The 20087-nt window shown below is 31.0% G+C and overlaps 2 protein-coding genes across 2 annotated transcripts; one reads left to right on the top strand and one right to left on the bottom strand.

Annotated features, from left to right (window-relative positions):
- Nucleotides 1-13307: 13307 nt before the first annotated feature.
- On the bottom strand, nucleotides 13308-15073 carry LOC126881322 (uncharacterized). Its single transcript, XM_050645543.1, has 2 exons — nucleotides 13497-15073; nucleotides 13308-13438 (listed from the first exon to the last, which is right to left on the bottom strand). Exon 1 carries the CDS (start codon nucleotides 14909-14911, stop codon nucleotides 13988-13990), a length of 924 nt encoding a protein of 307 aa, XP_050501500.1. The 5' UTR covers nucleotides 14912-15073; the 3' UTR covers nucleotides 13308-13438; nucleotides 13497-13987.
- A 1663-nt stretch (nucleotides 15074-16736) lies between these two features.
- On the top strand, nucleotides 16737-18495 carry LOC126881315 (uncharacterized). The gene is made up of 2 exons (XM_050645531.1): nucleotides 16737-18311; nucleotides 18370-18495. Exon 1 carries the CDS (start codon nucleotides 16899-16901, stop codon nucleotides 18015-18017), a length of 1119 nt encoding a protein of 372 aa, XP_050501488.1. The 5' UTR covers nucleotides 16737-16898; the 3' UTR covers nucleotides 18018-18311; nucleotides 18370-18495.
- Nucleotides 18496-20087: the final 1592 nt, after the last annotated feature.

The following is a 20087-nucleotide window of genomic DNA, read 5'->3' as shown; positions in this document are numbered from 1 at the left end:
AAGGCATATGATACCGTACCACTTTTTAAATTATGGCAAGTCCTGGAAAAATCCCCTATTAATATAACTTTAATAAAAGCAGTGCAACAATTCTATAACAATATCCAAGCAAACATAAAAATCAACAGCAGATTATCCAATAGCTTCATGGTGAATAAGGGACTACGACAGGGATGCAGCTTATCGCCAACACTGTTTAAAATCTATATAAATGAGGTCTTGCATAAGTGGCGCAAATCGTGTTCTGGAATGGGGATACAGCTAAACGACGACTCAACATTATACACACTGCATTTTGCTGACGATCAGGTTGTGATTGCCCAGGATAAAGATGATCTAATATTTATGACAAACCGGCTGTTTCGAGAATACAAAAATGGGGCCTATACGTTAATATGAAGAAAACCAAATATATGTGTATAGGAGGACAGAAAAGTAAGTTACATCTAGAGGATGATATGGTTATCGAGCCAAGCTCTGATTATGTATACCTTGGAACGAGAATCCAACAAAGTGGAAGGATAGAATTCGAAATAGAGGAAAGAATTATGAAAGGAAAGAAGGTAATAGGAGCTTTGAACTCGCTACGTTGGTCAAAAACCATATCAAAAGAAAAGAAAACACAGCTTTATAATAGCATCTTTAAAAGCGTGGTACTGTATGGATGTGAAACCTGGCAACTGAATAAGCGAACAGAACAGAAGTTGCTTGCACTGGAAATGGACTTCTGGCGAAGATCGGCCTGCATCTCCAGAGTCTCACATATAACGAATGAACGGGTACGAGATGTTATGAATAGAAAAACAAACATAATTGAAGAAGTCCAACAAAAACAACTTTGTTGGTATGGCCATGTACAAAGAATGGAGGAACATCGACTTCCAAAGCTAATAATGGAATGGCAACCCCCGGAAAGAAGGAAAAGGGGCAGACCGAAAACAACCTGGATAAGTGGAATCCAGAAAGCCATGTCTGAGAGAGATCTCCGACCAGGAGATTGGACAGATCGACGCGGCTGGAGAATAGGAACCGGAAGGCGCAGGACGCTATAAACCGGTGTTATATATATATATATATATATATATATATATATATATATATATATATATATATATATATACCGGGTGGTGAATTGGAAAGCGGGCCATAGGAAACTCAATGTAAAATTCTAAGCTGTTAAATTCCTGCTTCCCTAATTATTTTACATCAAAAGTCATCAGAAACTATTTGTAGAGAATTGAATTCTCTATTGAAAACAACTGTTAATATTGTTCTATGAACAATAATTATTCAAAATTTTGTAAAAATATAATACAATTTTCAGAGTAATATGCCAAAGCTAGGCCACACACAATACAATAATGTGTATAAGATTGCATTTGTTGACAATGAATTTATTATATTAACAATTAGAACTGTCAATTTTTTTAATTATTTTATCATTTTTTGTTTAAAACACAATAAAGTTGATAAGATACCCTTAGTTAAGGAGAAAATATTAATAATAAAGATATTTTCTTCAGTCAATAATGTGCTCACTGTCAGTTAAATAGTAACGTGTGGCCTAACATACCCACACATACCTACTGCGGTAAATACATTATATTTTTCAAAATTTTGGAATGTGTTTAAATCGTAGAACAATTGTAACTTCTGTTTTTAATACAGATTTCAATCCTCTACAAATAACTTCTCATGACTTTTGATGTAACATAATTAGGGAAGCAGGAATTCAACAGTTTAGAATTTTACATTGAGTTTCCTATGGCCCGTTTTCCGATTCACCACCCGGTATATATATATATATATATATATATATATATATATATATATATATATATATATATATATATATATATATATATATATTGCATTTGCGTCCCTCGTGGCTTCCGTATAGTTTTGACTCTTCGTGACTTCCGATCAATATACATCGTGTATATTAACAAGATTAATTTCATACAGTTAGCGCTCGCTTTGGCATCCGTTATACTGGCAACAATGTACTTATGGTATCAAGTAAAATATTTAACCTTGGTTGTGTTTACGTGAGAATTTAGTTGAAGAACCCAGACAAATTCTATTTATAACTTTTGCCAACTAGGTGGTTTGCTCGGATATACGATAAGGATTTGCTGTAAATTCTTTGTTTTCGTTTTTATACTCTTCAATCAGGTTAGAAAAACTTATTATTTCTTGGGTGTAGTTATGAATAATGTATTTTCTAGACTTTAAAATTTTCTATTTATTTTGATGGAAGAAGATTATGGATTTCGGAAGATTTCGATGGAATAAGTTATAATGTAATATACCTAACAATACCACTATATACCCTTGACAAATGTTTTTTTTTTGAGTCAATAATTGTTTGATTAGCCTTTCGATAAGTTAGGTTTATTCTTAAATTTTATTTTGATAAATTATCGGTGTTGTTTCTCTCTCTCTCTCTTTCTCTCTCTCTCTTTCTCTCTCTCCCTATCTTTCTCTCCCTGTAATACTTTCCCTTATTATGAAGTATTGGGCGCTCTTGCGTTTCTTAGCCAAAAATCAAAGATGGCTGATTCGCAGGATTAGCGCATCCTTTTCTGTTTTATTCTTTCGAAATTTGCTATACAAGTATTTTCCATTGCTCTCTGTTTGACTTCTCTCCATTTCAACGCCAATTCTTACATGATCTCTTGTTACAGTTCTTCTCCAGCTATTAATATTTTGATTTTGGTTAATTCTGATATATCGCGTGTGTTCCAGATTTTCCTTAAGAGGAAACAGTAGCGATCAACAGGTAGCGAAAACGCGTTCCAAGATTGCGGCTGTAATTTTGAATATTTTTTCGAAATATTTGGCACACTTATTCGTAATAGAATAAAGAATGACGGTACAGAGCCAATTTGAAAAATATATTAATATGTGGAAATTACTCGGTTATTAAATACAATATTAAACAAACGAGCCTGTACCGCCATTAAGAAGAACAAAAAATACACTTTCTTCAAATAAACTTTTTTATCCGATGCCTAGATTTTGTGTAATTTTGGAACTACTAAAATTTTTTATTTCATTAGTAGTTCCTAAATGACACAAAATCTAGGCATTGGATAAAAAAGTTTATTTGAAGAAAGTGTATTTTTTTGTTCTTCTTAATGGCGGTACAGGCTCGTTTTTTTAATATTGTATTTAATTACAGAGTAATTTCCACATATTAATATATTTTTCAAATTGGGCTCTGTACCGCCATTCGTTATTATATTACGAATACGTGTGCCAAATATCTCGAAAAAATATCCAAAATTACAGCCGCAATCTTGGAACGCGTTTTGGCTACCTGTTGATCGCTACTGTATCGCTTAATGCATTATATGATTATATAATGAGTGCATATTGTGCCTTTACTATCTTTTTTTCTACATCTGCTCTACTAGCGCCTTTTTTTCCATAATCGATCCCAGATATGTAAAGTTAGCTATCTCCTGTATTTGTCTTCCTTGTATTTTAATTTTAGTTTCTTGGTTGCTGTTTTTTTTAAGTTTGGTTTTTTTGTCTTTATCTTCAGACCCATTATCTTGGAGTATTTTGCAAGCTTGTCGATCTTCTTTTGCTTATGGCTACTATGTTCGGTTAGGGGACAAATGTCATCTGCGAACTACAAATCGTCCAACTAGTTATGCAATTTCTATCTAATACCTGTTTTATTACCACTTATTTTCTGCATGATCCAGTCCGTTATTATTATAAATATTGTCGGTGTTATTGCTCGCCAATTCTCGCATTTATTGAAATCGCCCTTTTTTGGTATCTTAATAGTTAAACCCACGTTCCATTTCTGTGGGAGCTCCTGGTCGGCCTATATCTTGTTAAAGAGTTTGTGTAACATTTCTACTGATTCGTTTGCGTCCGCCTTTATTAAATCTATCGGTAGTTTGTCGCTTTCAGCGGCTTTGCCATTTTTTTAGTTGATTTAGTGTGTTTTGTATTTCTTCTTTCGTAATTTCAACTGTTCTAATGTTTATTTCCTGTATTACATTATCTCCGTCTATATCTGGTGTTTGGAGTATATTTCCTCGCTGTGTTCTTTTCATCTTTGTATTATTTTATGTTCTGATTTAATTATATTATTTCCTTGTTTATCTTTGATTTGTTTATTACTGTTTAGTGTTTTCCCTGTCAAATTTCGGATGATATTGTACTGTATTTTCAGGTCGTTTTCTTGCGCAACTTTTTCTGACATTTTTACCATATGATTTACGTAGTATCTTTTGTCTTTTCTGGCTTGCTTTTTAACCGCTATATTTTTCTTTGTATTTCCTTTCTACTGCTTTTCCTTCTTCGGTTGCTTCTTTTTGTAACATTTTTTCTTTAAGTTTCTTTCTTTCTTCTCTTAGTTGCAATAGTCCAGAAAAATAAGGTTTTTGTCAGGACACTTGCCAGCCAGGTTGCAAATGGTTTTTTTTTGGAGATATACCTATTACATTATAAATACAACAATGCCCGTCACAATTCGGACGAGAATTTTAGTTATTAACAAATAAGTGTCAAACATGACAGTTTTTTCGTTTAAATGGCTACAGGTAAAGATAACGTAATTAAATATCTTACTTAGATTATTCATCTTTTAGTAGATAAGCAAAGGTTTAAAATGGAAGTTTTTGAGTTTTGTTCTGATTATTTGTGATTTCAGAAATTGCAAAATAAAACTAAATTTCGAAAATAAAGAAATTGCTATAACTTTTGCAAAAATGAACTTAAGACTTTGATATTGCATGAAATGTTGAGTCAAACAGTCCACATAATGCACAAAAAATTGCAAGACGATTTGTCAATTAGTTTAAATTGCATTCGATTTGTTTATCACAACGAGCTTTTTTTGCAATGTTGTTCAGAAAATAATAATGATACAGTAATTCTGTGGAAACCACAGGAAAGAAGAATACTTACATTTTCAACTTATTTAAAAAATCAATAAAAAGTCATATTTACCATTCTGAAAACATTTTACGAAAGTAGAATCATTTTTGGCTTATAAAGAATTTGAATAACCATATTAACTTATTGACTAAATCTGCGTTGGGATTTGAAAAGCTGATATTTTTACACGAATTTTCAAAAAAAAACTTTTCGCCTAGGTTAATTACGAGGAAATTTAGCCAATTTTATTACTTATTTAATTTACAGTTACTTCTATATACATAAAATTCTCCTGTAACAGTGTTAGTTATCATATTCCTCCGAAACGGCTTGACCGATTTTTATGAAATTTTACACATATATTATGTAGGACTGAAAATAGATTGTAATCTATTATTTATACCTATAAGTTATAAGGGGGTTACCCTCTGCCACTTTTTTATTGTTTTAGAAAACATTGTCTACCTTAATTTTATAGTGTGTACCATTAAAACTATATATACAACCCTTAATTTTCACCCTTCTATCACCAAGACCCTATTTTTTAATACCCTATTTATTTACATCTATAAAATTTTCCTGTCGTAGTGTTAGTTACCATAATCCTCCGATACCGCTTGAACGATTTTTATGAAATTATATAGGTATACTCGAAGGTCTTAGAATCATAATTATCGGCCCCATAACGTTTTGTATTAAGCGCAACATATCTTTGAAAAATAAATTTCATTTTTTGAGTGCACGGATTTTAATAATTCCCCTCCACCGACCATGAGTCGAATTCTGTGGAGTTATTTTTAAAGATATATTAACCACTCTGTTCAAGTTTACTCAATCTTTTAGATATAAACTGTATACATGCCTTGAACTTCAAAATAGTGCTAGTTAGCTTTCTTAATTGTTAGGAACAAACTAGCTGTGAATTAAATAAAAAAAGTAGCTAACTTTGACCGTAATTAACCAAGGTGAAAGTTTTTTTACATTTACGTAAAAGTACACATCGAAAACAATGTGATAACTACACTGTATTTACTACAGGGGTATTTCCTGTACACCAACAATCAGCAAAATATACGGAAGAACCTTAAAAAACCGAATAGAAGACGAATACAAGAAAATGGAAGCAGAAGAACAAGCAGGATTTAGATCTGGAAGATCTCACTTGATCACCTTTTTGCAATCGCACAAGTCATGGAAAAGACAACAGCGATTAACCAAGAGATTCATTTCGTATATTATATTGATCTGAAGAAGGAATACGACAGTGTACCTTCGGTAAAGTTATGGGAGGCAATGGAGGATACAAATATAAACATGTGAAAACGAAATGTGAAAAGTGAAAACTACCCCCAACTGTAAAAAATTATAAAACAACATTTCCAACTTTAATAATGTCTACATTTGGTTTTTATGCTTTAAGATATACTTAAAACCACCCTTGTTGGAGCTATATATAAAAAATTTACTTATCCTAAAAGAACCATTTCAGCTTGCATCGATTTACATAAAAATTTGGGATTAGGATCATATCACCCTGTACTTCATATTCTATATCATGCTTAAGGGCGTTGATTATTTTAGGGGTGTAACCTACCTCTTATTGACAAAAATTTTATAAAAACATTGTAAATTTTAATATGGGTAAACTTTGGTTTTGATGGGTTAAATAATGATTGATTTATACTTTAGGATAAAATATCATATTTCAACCCTTAAAAACCACCCTTAATAACATCACAATTTTTATAAGTAGATAATTTAATAGATCTATACAGAAAAAAAGTAGAATTAAAGAATTACAAAAACATTTATTTACACAAAAATACGAATTTACAAATATGTACAAATACAAATAATTTTTTAGTCATCTTCCAGTATATCAACCGATTCTGTGGTATTATACATACATTGAAAATTATCCATGAGCGGACTATTCGATATTTCAAAAAAAATCGTTTTTTGAACATGGCTCCTTCATTTTTGACGATAAAAAGTTTTTTCAATAATAATTCTGTAGGATTTTTGACGAGTTCTAAGACCGTGAAAACTAAATTCTGTAAGATCCCTTAGTTTTTAATTGGGGTGAGTTTAAAAGACTTGAATAAGGGGGTGTTTGTTCGTAAATAGAGGCTTTAAATAGCTATAGTATCTCGCTAACTGTTCACTGCAATGAAAATCTATGCACAAGAGAATTTTACTTATTAAATAATAAGCGAAAATTTAGTAGTCCAAAATTTTTTTCGTATCTCCAGTATTTTCGGAGATATTTTGAAATAAAAGGTGACAAATAGGAAATTGCAAAAAATCAATTTTTCTTCAAGTCAAATTTTTCTAAAATTAGGCCTTTTAAATAGGTCAAACTTCTTGGGTGTATTGATAATACGAATATAAAGGGAATTACAGAAAGGTGAAGACCAATTTTTAATCAGTAGGGTAGTTAGGGGGTTGTTTTCACTGATGATTTTTTCATAGAGAATAGCAGGTACAAACCTTTTTTTTGATCACAAGTCGCTTAATTGTCATTCTAGGAGGTTCATATTACTTTTTTTTGATAGGTCTAACAGTATACCTACTTAAAAATATTATTTAAGTTTAATTTAATTTGTGTTACTAAAAGATGCATTTTTGATATCTACAGTTTTTTTTGATTAAATGCATATTTTTCGAGGTATTCTCAAAAAACCATCTAAAAAAGTCGATTTTTTCGTCGAAAGACTGTTACTTTCAAGCGCGATTAACTCGAAAAATACTAGTTTTACGAAGAAAATGTAAAAAACATTTTTTTTAGAATTCATTTTTACATCGATTTACATGGTTAAAATATAATAAAACATTCCCGTCCCCGATATGGGGTGGCAACCACCCCAAGCTTTTAGCGTACAGCCGCATGATATAGAAAATGATCCTTGGACTATTCCCTACCTTCTGTGAAAATTTCCACTAAATCCCTGCATTTTCTCGACTATAGAAGGAGGAGAAACAATCAGTAAATGTAACGAATATAAATACCTGGGTATGAAAATCACGAATGATGGAACACTGGACGGAGCCATTAAAGAACGAAATACTCAGGGCAGGAAAGAAATTAGGCTCCTAAACTCAGTAATCTGGGACAAGCAGATAAACAACCAAAACAAGAAAAAAATCTATATGCCGTCGTGAAAAGCATTATAACATACAGCTGCGAAGTATGGCATATGAAGGAAAAATCAAAACAAATGTTAGATGTCACTGAAATGGATTTCTGGAGCAGAGCTGCAGGAATATCAAGAAGAGAACATGTCACCAATGAACGGATACGAGAAATAATGAAGGTCACAGATACACATACAATAAATGACGAAATCAACGAAATACAACTACGATGGTTTGGTCACGTACAAAGAATGCATGAAGACAGAATTACAAAACAAGTGCAAAACTAGAAACCGCAAGGTAGAAGAAGAAGAGGTAGACCGCGAAAAATTTGGCAGGCAGGAATAAACAAAGCCATGGATGAAAGAGGTCTGCAAGTAGATCAATGTGCGGACAGAGAGGAATGGCGAACGGCGAACGGGTATCGGAAGACGGAGAAGGTTATAAACCGATAATACAATAATAATGTAAAAGTACCAGGTTTTTAAATCTTAAAGTCTAGGGATGGTGCATGGCGGTTGTTGAACAAAAAACCGGGTTTCGGTTATACCGTTTTTTTACTTACGGTTTAACCTGGCGGTTATAATCGGTCAAATAACCGGTTGTTCCAAAAACCGGTTTTCGTTTTTTTAATCAAAAGCAAATACTCAATAGGTTATAATGTTACATTTATATTGCACTTTAGTTTGCTCAATTTTCCTCCAGAAAAATTCCCCAACCAATTCAACCTATAAAAATTTTCCCAGGCGCTTTCAAATTACCCTAAAAATGGGCCAAAGTACCCCAATCTCTGATTCGTCGCTCGTTGTAGACGGCTTCGGCGTATATTGCGTTGTGAATAATTGGGATATTCTCAAAAATGATGATCCTACCGATCTACCGGAATGTCCCTTGGATCTATCAACTATCAAGTTTAGAAAAATATTCAAATGACTTATATTTTACTTAAAAATTAATTCGATATACCAATTCATTATTTACTTCTCTATTGCCATCAAAAAATTTCAGTAGGTAATATTTTTTAATACGTTTGTATAATACCTACCTTTTATTTCCTAATATTTAAAAATTACATATTGGAGATTCCTAATCGTATTTCGGTACATATTCACATTTCATACAAGAGTCTCAAGTCTCAAGTACTCAAATATAAACAATTTTTTAGATGATGGTTGGAATATCGATTTCAAGCAGATCACTTACTTTTTTATGTAAATATATTAACATCTGAAACTATATACCTATTCCCAAAATTGTTTCATAAAAGCTGATGTGACAATTTCGTCCAGTTCTCTATTAGTAAATAAAAGTTGAATTACGGTTGTTTGGGTTAATTACTTATTACTTCGCATATTATTTATAATACACATGATTGAGATCGAAGATAGATAGAAATTTCTTAATTTTTCTCTAAATAAATTTTTTTTCCACAGGTAACTTATTCGGTTTTTCGCCGGTTATTACTTTAAAAAGAAAAAACCGGTTATAACCGGGAAAAAAAACCGGTAAAACCGATTGTTTCGAATTAAAAAAACCGGTTTTAGGTTATAACCGGTAGGTTTTTCCCATCCCTAAGTCGATTAATTTAGTTTGCAGCCAATACTAACAAAGTTATTCAAATTGTTTATAAGCCAAAAATGACTCTACTAAAATATTTTCGGAATGATAAAAATGACTTTATATTATTTTTTTAAAAACTTTGAAAACATAAGTATTCTTTTTTCATGCTGTTTCCACAAAATGGATATATCATTATTATTTGATGAAGAAAGCATGCTTTATCATTGTAAAGAAAAGCTTTTTTTTATAAACAAATTGAATAAAATGTAAACTAATTGACGAATCGACTTGAATTTTTTTGTGTATTATCTGGACTGGACATAGACTATTTGACCCAATATTTCATGTAATATCAGTCTTAAGTTTATTTTTGCAAAAGTTATAGCAAATTTTTTATTTTCGAAATTTAAGTTTTATTTTGCAACTTCCGAAGCAACAAATAATCGTACCAAAATTCAAAAACTGACATTTTTGACCCTTATTTGTTAATAACTAAAATTATCGTCCGAACTGTAACGGACATTTTTGTATTTATAATGTAATAGGTCTATAGTACCTATCCAAAAAATCCATTTGCAACCTGGCCGGTCAAGTGTTCCGAACGTATATTTTTGCCTTATTTCCCTGGAGAACAATGTGTCTCCGGTTATCCATTTTTATTCACTTTTTTTTTCATCCCTATAATTTCGTTTGCAGTTTTTGCATAATGTCCTTGAAGTTCTTCCATATTTTTTCCACTGTTTCCTCATGTTGGGAAACTGCTGTTCGGTTTAATTTCAGTCTTTTTGTGAATTCGATTCTTGTGTTTTCTTGTTTAAGAGCTTCCACATTGTATCTTCTTCTTGTGTTTACTTTTCGGTTTTTGTCTTTGGCTAATTTCATCTTTATTTTGGCCCTTACTCGCATGTCTTTGATATGTTTAATTGCAGACCAAATATTTGACTTTTGTTTTCAACCAGTCGTATAAGATCAATCAGCTCTGATTGACTATTTGCAAGAAGGGATGTGTCATCTGCGAAACGTAGGTTGTCTATTTTATGATTATTTATTGAGATGCTTTTTTCCCATCCTTCAAGTGCTCCTCTCATAATATGCTCTTCATATATATTGAATAATCGTGGAGATAGTATACATCCCTGTCTGATACCCTGTTCTGGATGAAATTCGTTTGAAAGTGTGTCAAGCACTTTAACTGATCCAATAGTGTGTTCGAATAGTTCAGTTATAAGCGAAATAAGGTGTTGGGGTACGCCTACTTCTTTTAGTATAATAAGTGTCTCCACTTGACCCTGTAGAACGCCTAACGATAGTCTATAAAGCATAAGTACAGTGGAATATTGAATTCCCTAGATTTTTCGATTATCTGTCTTATATTCAACAGGTGTTCTCGAGTACCTCTACCTTTGGTAAATCCAGTTTGTTCTTGTGGAATTTCTCTTTGAAGGAATGTTTTTAGTCTCTCATTGATTATATGTAGTATTATTTTACTGGCATGTGATATAAGAGAAATAGTTCTATAATTGTCGCATTTATGGAAGCTGCCTTTTTTATGAATTGTTGTTATTGTAGATTTTGTCCAGTCTTCAGGCCATTGTTTAGAATGCCATAATTGCCATATTTGGTTACAGAGTAGATGAAGTAATTTTACGCCAGTTTCTTCTGTGGCTTTGAGTATTTCTGCTGTTATCATATCTGGACCTGGTGCTTTATTATATTTGAGCTTAATGATCGCTAGTCTTACTTTATTTTCAAGTATATCAGGTTCTTCTTCTACCTCATCAAAGATTTGGTTAATAGGTTCTTGGGGTTAATCATGTTTATATAGGTCCCTGCAATTCGATCTCCATGTCTCTGCTATATTTTCTCTGATTGTTCTCAGTGTTCGAGTGTTGTCTTCTATGGCCCAAGTTCTGGCTTTGAATTATTTTGTTAAGTAGCGTATTTTTCTAAATAGATCTCTCGGCTGATTATTCTGATCATGTCTCTCAATTTCTTTGCATATAATTTGATAGTACAGTTTTTTTCTGCCTTGCATCTTCGCTTTACTTTTTAATTGAGGTTTCTTAAACTAGGGTTTTCCCTTTCACTATGCATACCACTTTGACAAAGATTTCTTCTATTCTCAATGATCTGAAAGGTTTCATCTGTTATCCAGTGTTTCCGTTTCACAGGAGTATTTATCTTTGGATGATCAGTTGGTGTTGTTACACAATGTTTAAAAGTCTCCCATATTTCTTGTGATGTTCCGTTACGAATAGAGGGCATTATTTTATGTACTTCCTGGAGAAGTTCGTCCTGCTTTTTTTAGTTCTACCTAATGATCTATCTGATTCTATCTATGATACAGGTGGTGACATTATAATTGATATATTATAGTATGAGAATAGAAAAATTATATTATTAAAAATATTGTAATAAAAAATTCTATCTATATATCTATAAGCGAGGTTCCTACAGCCTCTGCTACTTTTCGCATTTCGACCGCTATCTTTTTCTGTCCATCCATTCGTCTTCTTTGATGGCTTTATCTCTCATGATGTATTCTACATGTTCTTCCCAGGTAACTAAAGGCCTTTCCCTTCTTCTTCTTTGTTGTGGTATGCAATTTAAAGCTTTCTTTGGCCATTTATCTTCATTCATTCGTTTGACGTGACCATACCACACTACTTGTCTCGTTTTAATTATATCTACACTGAAATCTACAGTTTTTGTCCTCCTTCCTGATGCGATCTTTTATATACCACACGCTCTCATTAGATAATATATTTCTACTACCTACTTCTATTCTCTTTTTATCTTTTTTTGCGATCTGTCAAACTTCTGCTCCATAAGTCAAAATAGGCTCTACCAAGGTACGATAGATTGTTGTTTTTTGTCTTATCTCTTTAGACCATAGTAGAGAGCTTAGAATGTTTACCGCTATTTTGCCCTGCTGTGTTCTGTTTTCGATGTCTCTTTTGCATTCTTTAGATAATATAGATTCAAATTATTTATATTCTTTAAATGTATTTGTGGTTCTAATTCCTAAATCTGGATCTTCTAATAAAGAATTAAGAATTAAATTCTAACACTTCTATAATATGTTACAATTGAGCAATTAGACCACCAGTTTCGGCAACTGGTTATGATAAATTCATCAATTTTAATGAACATACTTTTCATTTGTTTTTATTTTTGCAGTAAGAAATACACTGTTAATTATACAAAGAGAATATCATTAATCTGTCACAATAATTGTTTTAAAATACTACAATAATCATTTATAAAAATATCCGAAGTCTAAATACCAACATTTGAGGTGGCAACAGCGTAGTAGAAGCCATGAGGACATAAACTGAAATATACGGATTCCGCGACAACCTTAAAATGAATAAATATATATTTGGACGTCATCAAAACCGTTAAAGTGATTTTATATATACAGCAAGCGAACGTGGCGCGCCTGACGGCAACTGCCCCAAGTAATGTGTATATTATTATACAGATAACGTGTCTGAGGACATCCGGCCAATATTTTGTTCAGGCAGTGTAGGAAGTGGTACCTTTCACCTGCGATAAATTTTAGAGAAAATCCTCGTGGCAACCGTATATCGGAGTCCACGAAGACCTGGACGCCACGAGAGACTACAGTTTAACATGGGGGGACGTCATGAGATGCTAAAAATAAATATATATATATATATATATATATATATATATATATATATATATATATATATATATATATATATCAAGTAGTGACTCTTGAGGATGCAGTCAGTTTATTTGGCCCACAAGACAAAGAAAACTCTTTGACTTACTGTCAAGCTTTCGAATTATATTTAATTCTTTTTCAAGACATCTACAAAATTTATAAATATAAAAATTAAGTAATTACAATGTATATTTTGTTTACTCACTAGTCGTTGAGATTGGTTGAAAAAGTTGAAACTTTACTAGAAGGACAATCACACACATATTAAAATATTTAAATAATTTTAGTCAATCTATTACATTATGTTGTGTCCATGGTTCGTTGTTCAACATGTATGAAGTGTATACCATTTCTTTAGAAGGAAAGCAAAACCAGTAACAATAGTTTTTTTTTATAATTACAGTTATTAATTTGATTGATGTAAAGTAAATTAGTCCAGTCAATGTGTCTACCAGCATAAAATGAATTTTTAATGGTGGAATGTACGATAGAAAATCAGATTATGATGTTGTGTCAAATGTTTGTTGATATGCTAATATGTAACAATAAATGTTACTTAATTTGTCTATATCTGACTTTCTATTTATACATTTTCTATTTTTCTGGATGTGTGTCATTTCTACAAATAACCTTTTCTGTTCATTTTTCACCCTCTCTAAGATTGACGCTTGTGAAAAATTAAATGTATGATTTAGATTAATTGAGTGATCTGCTAATGCACAAGCTTGCGATTTTTTTTGTATTAATATCACTTCTGTGGGAAATTATTCTGCTGTGTAATGTCCGAGATGTTTCTCCTATATAAACCTTATCGCAGTCTGAGCAAGGTATTTGATACACAACTTTTGAACTTTCCTTAGTCGTAAGTGGATCTTTAGTTTTGGTGTATAAATGTGCTATAGTTTTAACGTTTCTGGTAGCAATTTTTATGTTTTCGAGTCCTTTAAATAATTTGAGAAGTTTTGGTGTTAAGAATGGAATATAAGGTAAAGATCCAAATGTTTGTGGTGTTGTTGGTACTAAGGTGTCGATTGTTGGGCTAGTGTTTCTTTCTTGGCTTGCCATATTCACTGTGGGTGGTTTTTTATTGTTGGTATTGTCAATCAATGTGATGGAAGCTGGAGAGGTAGCAGTACTAAAAATTAATTTATTAAGTAGTCCTACTGGATAAGAGTTTTCCATTAATATGTTTTTTAGTCTCTTCAAACTCTTTTCTCTATATGTTGGATGAGATATTTTTATTACTCGACTTTTTAGTCCCAAAATTAATTTTATTTTTGTTCTTGTAGGATGTTCAGAATAGTAATTTATGAATCTATTGCTAGAAATCGGTTTTCGATACCATTCTGTTTTGAGACTATTATCTTGAGTGCGATGGACTAGCATATCCAGAAAAGGGAGACTGTTGTTTTGTTCTCTTTCTGCAGTGAACTGTAGTTGGCTACATTGGTTGTTGAAAATATTTAAAACCTCATTTATTTTATCATTGGGTACTGCTAGGATCAAATCATCTACAAAACGTTTGACAAATGGAATATGAAAAGGTATTATTTTTAAACATTCTTCAATGAGATCATCAAGAGCATAATTACACATGATTGGCGATAATGAGCTTCCCATAGGAGTGCCTGCTGTTTGTTTGTAATAACGGTTATTAAATTTACAGATGTTGGTATCAAATATGAAATATAATATTTCTTTTAATGAATTTAAATTTAATGTGCAATGTGCCTGGATCTCATTCCAGTGTTTTTCTATGCTGTTTAGAATTAAATAAGACGGAATATTTGTATACAAAGATACCACATCAAAACTTACTAAAATGTATGTTTCTGGGATTTTTTTATTATTTATGAAGTTACTAAAAACAAAAGAATCTTTAATTACTATATCGTTGTTGAAATTGTATGCATTTGTTAAAATTGTTGTAATAAAATTCGCTAACTTACTATTGGGGGAATCTATTGAAGAGATTATTGGTCTCATTGAAAGAGTGGGTTTATGTACTTTTGGCAATGCGTAGAAGCGTGGAGCTACTGAATTGTAAATTTTTAATGATTTTGATTCACTAGCAGAGATGTTGCCATTATTCGCTAATTTAGATACAAGCTTGTTTGATTTTTGTTGCAATGTACATGTTGGATCATTTGTGAGTTGTTTATAATACTTAACATCATTTAACAAAGATTGACTTTTATTTGTATAATCGTCCTTGTACATTGCAACAGTTATGTTACCTTTATCACTGCGGAGAATGTATAATTCTGGATTCTTAATTAAAAATCTTTTTGCTTCACAGAACAAGTCATTAAAGAAATGATTACTATTGTTTGTTTTATGCAAATAGTTTGTTATAATGTTTGTGCTTTTTTTTCTTTTTGACCGAAACATATCTTTGTTATTAGTGTCAAATTTTGCAATTAGTTGTTTTAATATTAAGAAACAAATATTAAATCTTGAAATTAGTTCCACAATATCGGACATAAAATATTTTGAAAAACAATTAGCAAATATTAAATCTAAATTAGGCCAGTCAATGCCAAAGCATATTATTGATGAATATAATAGACGGCAAAAAATAAAATATAATATCCATTATAATTGCATAAAATGCCAAAATATAAATAAATTCCAAAAATTAAAAATTGACAATTTTGCCATGGTTAAATTTCAAGAGAAATGGTTTCATAACTTAACTAATGTAGAATTTCCATTTAACATTAAAAAGTTTTTAGCCTTAGGACCGAAATTTTGTCTTTTTCCTAATCTTAGAGATTTTAAATTATCTGACTTGTTGTCTGATATAGAACAACTAATTGCAAAATTTGACACTAATAATAAAGATATGTTTCGGTCAAAAAGCACAAACATTATAACAAACTATTTGCATAAAACAAACAATAGTAATCATTTCTTTAATGACTTGTTCTGTGAAGCAAAAAGATTTTTAATTAAGAATCCAGAATTATACATTCTCCGCAGTGATAAAGGTAACATAACTGTTGCAATGTACAAGGACGATTATACAAATAAAAGTCAATCTTTGTTAAATGATGTTAAGTATTATAAACAACTCACAAATGATCCAACATGTACATTGCAACAAAAATCAAACAAGCTTGTATCTAAATTAGCGAATAATGGCAACATCTCTGCTAGTGAATCAAAATCATTAAAAATTTACAATTCAGTAGCTCCACGTTTCTACGCATTGCCAAAAGTACATAAACCCACTCTTTCAATGAGACCAATAATCTCTTCAATAGATTCCCCCAATAGTAAGTTAGCGAATTTTATTACAACAATTTTAACAAATGCATACAATTTCAACAACGATATAGTAATTAAAGATTCTTTTGTTTTTAGTAACTTCATAAATAATAAAAAAATCCCAGAAACATACATTTTAGTAAGTTTTGATGTGGTATCTTTGTATACAAATATTCCGTCTTATTTAATTCTAAACAGCATAGAAAAACACTGGAATGAGATCCAGGCACATTGCACATTAAATTTAAATTCATTAAAAGAAATATTATATTTCATATTTGATACCAACATCTGTAAATTTAATAACCGTTATTACAAACAAACAGCAGGCACTCCTATGGGAAGCTCATTATCGCCAATCATGTGTAATTATGCTCTTGATGATCTCATTGAAGAATGTTTAAAAATAATACCTTTTCATATTCCATTTGTCAAACGTTTTGTAGATGATTTGATCCTAGCAGTACCCAATGATAAAATAAATGAGGTTTTAAATATTTTCAACAACCAATGTAGCCAACTACAGTTCACTGCAGAAAGAGAACAAAACAACAGTCTCCCTTTTCTGGATATGCTAGTCCATCGCACTCAAGATAATAGTCTCAAAACAGAATGGTATCGAAAACCGATTTCTAGCAATAGATTCATAAATTACTATTCTGAACATCCTACAAGAACAAAAATAAAATTAATTTTGGGACTAAAAAGTCGAGTAATAAAAATATCTCATCCAACATATAGAGAAAAGAGTTTGAAGAGACTAAAAAACATATTAATGGAAAACTCTTATCCAGTAGGACTACTTAATAAATTAATTTTTAGTACTGCTACCTCTCCAGCTTCCATCACATTGATTGACAATACCAACAATAAAAAACCACCCACAGTGAATATGGCAAGCCAAGAAAGAAACACTAGCCCAACAATCGACACCTTAGTACCAACAACACCACAAACATTTGGATCTTTACCTTATATTCCATTCTTAACACCAAAACTTCTCAAATTATTTAAAGGACTCGAAAACATAAAAATTGCTACCAGAAACGTTAAAACTATAGCACATTTATACACCAAAACTAAAGATCCACTTACGACTAAGGAAAGTTCAAAAGTTGTGTATCAAATACCTTGCTCAGACTGCGATAAGGTTTATATAGGAGAAACATCTCGGACATTACACAGCAGAATAATTTCCCACAGAAGTGATATTAATACAAAAAAATCGCAAGCTTGTGCATTAGCAGATCACTCAATTAATCTAAATCATACATTTAATTTTTCACAAGCGTCAATCTTAGAGAGGGTGAAAAATGAACAGAAAAGGTTATTTGTAGAAATGACACACATCCAGAAAAATAGAAAATGTATAAATAGAAAGTCAGATATAGACAAATTAAGTAACATTTATTGTTACATATTAGCATATCAACAAACATTTGACACAACATCATAATCTGATTTTCTATCGTACATTCCACCATTAAAAATTCATTTTATGCTGGTAGACACATTGACTGGACTAATTTACTTTACATCAATCAAATTAATAACTGTAATTATAAAAAAAACTATTGTTACTGGTTTTGCTTTCCTTCTAAAGAAATGGTATACACTTCATACATGTTGAACAACGAACCATGGACACAACATAATGTAATAGATTGACTAAAATTATTTAAATATTTTAATATGTGTGTGATTGTCCTTCTAGTAAAGTTTCAACTTTTTCAACCAATCTCAACGACTAGTGAGTAAACAAAATATACATTGTAATTACTTAATTTTTATATTTATAAATTTTGTAGATGTCTTGAAAAAGAATTAAATATAATTCGAAAGCTTGACAGTAAGTCAAAGAGTTTTCTTTGTCTTGTGGGCCAAATAAACTGACTGCATCCTCAAGAGTCACTACTTGATATATAAATCTACAGTCAAGAATACCACCATCTTATATATATATATATATATATATATATATATATATATATATATATATATATATATATATATATATATATATATGTATATATATATATGGCTCACAAATGATAGGAAGCCCGCTACAACCTGCCGATGAATGGAAGCCCGCGGTTTACGGGGTAAGGGGATTGTAGCACTGTCTTATTCCTACAGTCTTACGAAGCCCACTCGTATAAACGCGTTCACAGTGTATATGGATTACGCATTATACGAAGCCCGACGATGTTGCCATGTTTTAATTTACGTTTAAATAATACGACTGTTCTACGAGATCCTTATATGTGTATATAAGTCGTCATATTGCCTGTTATAAGAAGCCCAATTCTATTCAGCAATCTATACGAAGCATTTTAGAAGAGTCAAGATAGAACGAAAAGATGCATTGTTTCGGAGCAATTCAAACAAGATTATCTTTTTCTAAAACTTTTTTTGTTAGTTTATATACATGTTAAAGTAAAAAGTTCTACTCACAGATTTTGCCGCTAATTGTTTATTATTTGTTTAAACAATAACAATAATTATTTTGTACAGTGTGTCCAATTAACACGTTGACGGACACTGCGTCAAATGTATAAGCAAGTGTTGTGACACTATATGTATTTTGCAAAGTAGAATAGGGAAAAATTCAACGTATATAGACGTTGTGTCACATTACATCAATGGAAATTAGACGACTATAGACGTTCTGTTCGTCAACGTGAAAAGTTGTGCATGGTCTAAATTAAAAATAGAACCATCAGTTCATTTTTTTAAGCCATATACGAGATATTATGTCAAAAAATATGAATTTTACTCAAGAGTAAAGTAGCTTTATTATTCAAAATATTAAAAATTGTTGTAATGAAAAGTTGTTTGGAATTAAGAACTATATTCTAATATGCCATTTCATCTTTCTAAGTAAAAAAAAGTTGAATTTTTTTAATTATGGATATACAACATTATTTTCAGTTATTTCAATTATGATAACTCTTTTATTATAGACCAGTAAGGATCTGTGAAAAAACGTCTATTTTTGGATGTGAAAGGTGGCATTCGAATTTTTGCAGATAAAGTAAGGTGATAACTTCGTTAATAATAATTTACTTATGCTCCTTCTCAAATATGTCCGGAACATTAATAAAAAAAATAAAATATTTAAAAATTCGAAAAATGTCGATTTTTTTCTGTTTCTTTGCTTATAACTTTAAAACGATTCGTTTTGGAACAAAGTCGTAGAGAAATAAAATAAAGATAATTGAATTTTGTATGATATCGGACTGGTCAAAAATGTCTTAACTTATAACTTTTTCTGCAATATAGCAATAAATACAAAATAAGGGGGCAAAATATGCCTGTTGTTATTCAATGTTTTTAACCACTTCGGTGGTACTTAGAACCTTAGTAATTCACTTAGGAAATTCTTTGTAACATACTTAAACCGTGTACCAAATTTCATTAAAATCTACCTAATAGATTTTGCATAATAAATTTGCAATTTAAATGTTTTTAAAAAAGTTCAAATTTTTTAAAATCTTTCTGAACAAAAAGTAGACCATTTAGAAGT

This window comes from Diabrotica virgifera, chromosome 1 (assembly GCF_917563875.1).
Source record: "Diabrotica virgifera virgifera chromosome 1, PGI_DIABVI_V3a".
NCBI classification, from domain to species: domain Eukaryota; kingdom Metazoa; phylum Arthropoda; class Insecta; order Coleoptera; family Chrysomelidae; genus Diabrotica; species Diabrotica virgifera.
This window is presented reverse-complemented; position numbering and strand designations above follow the sequence as displayed.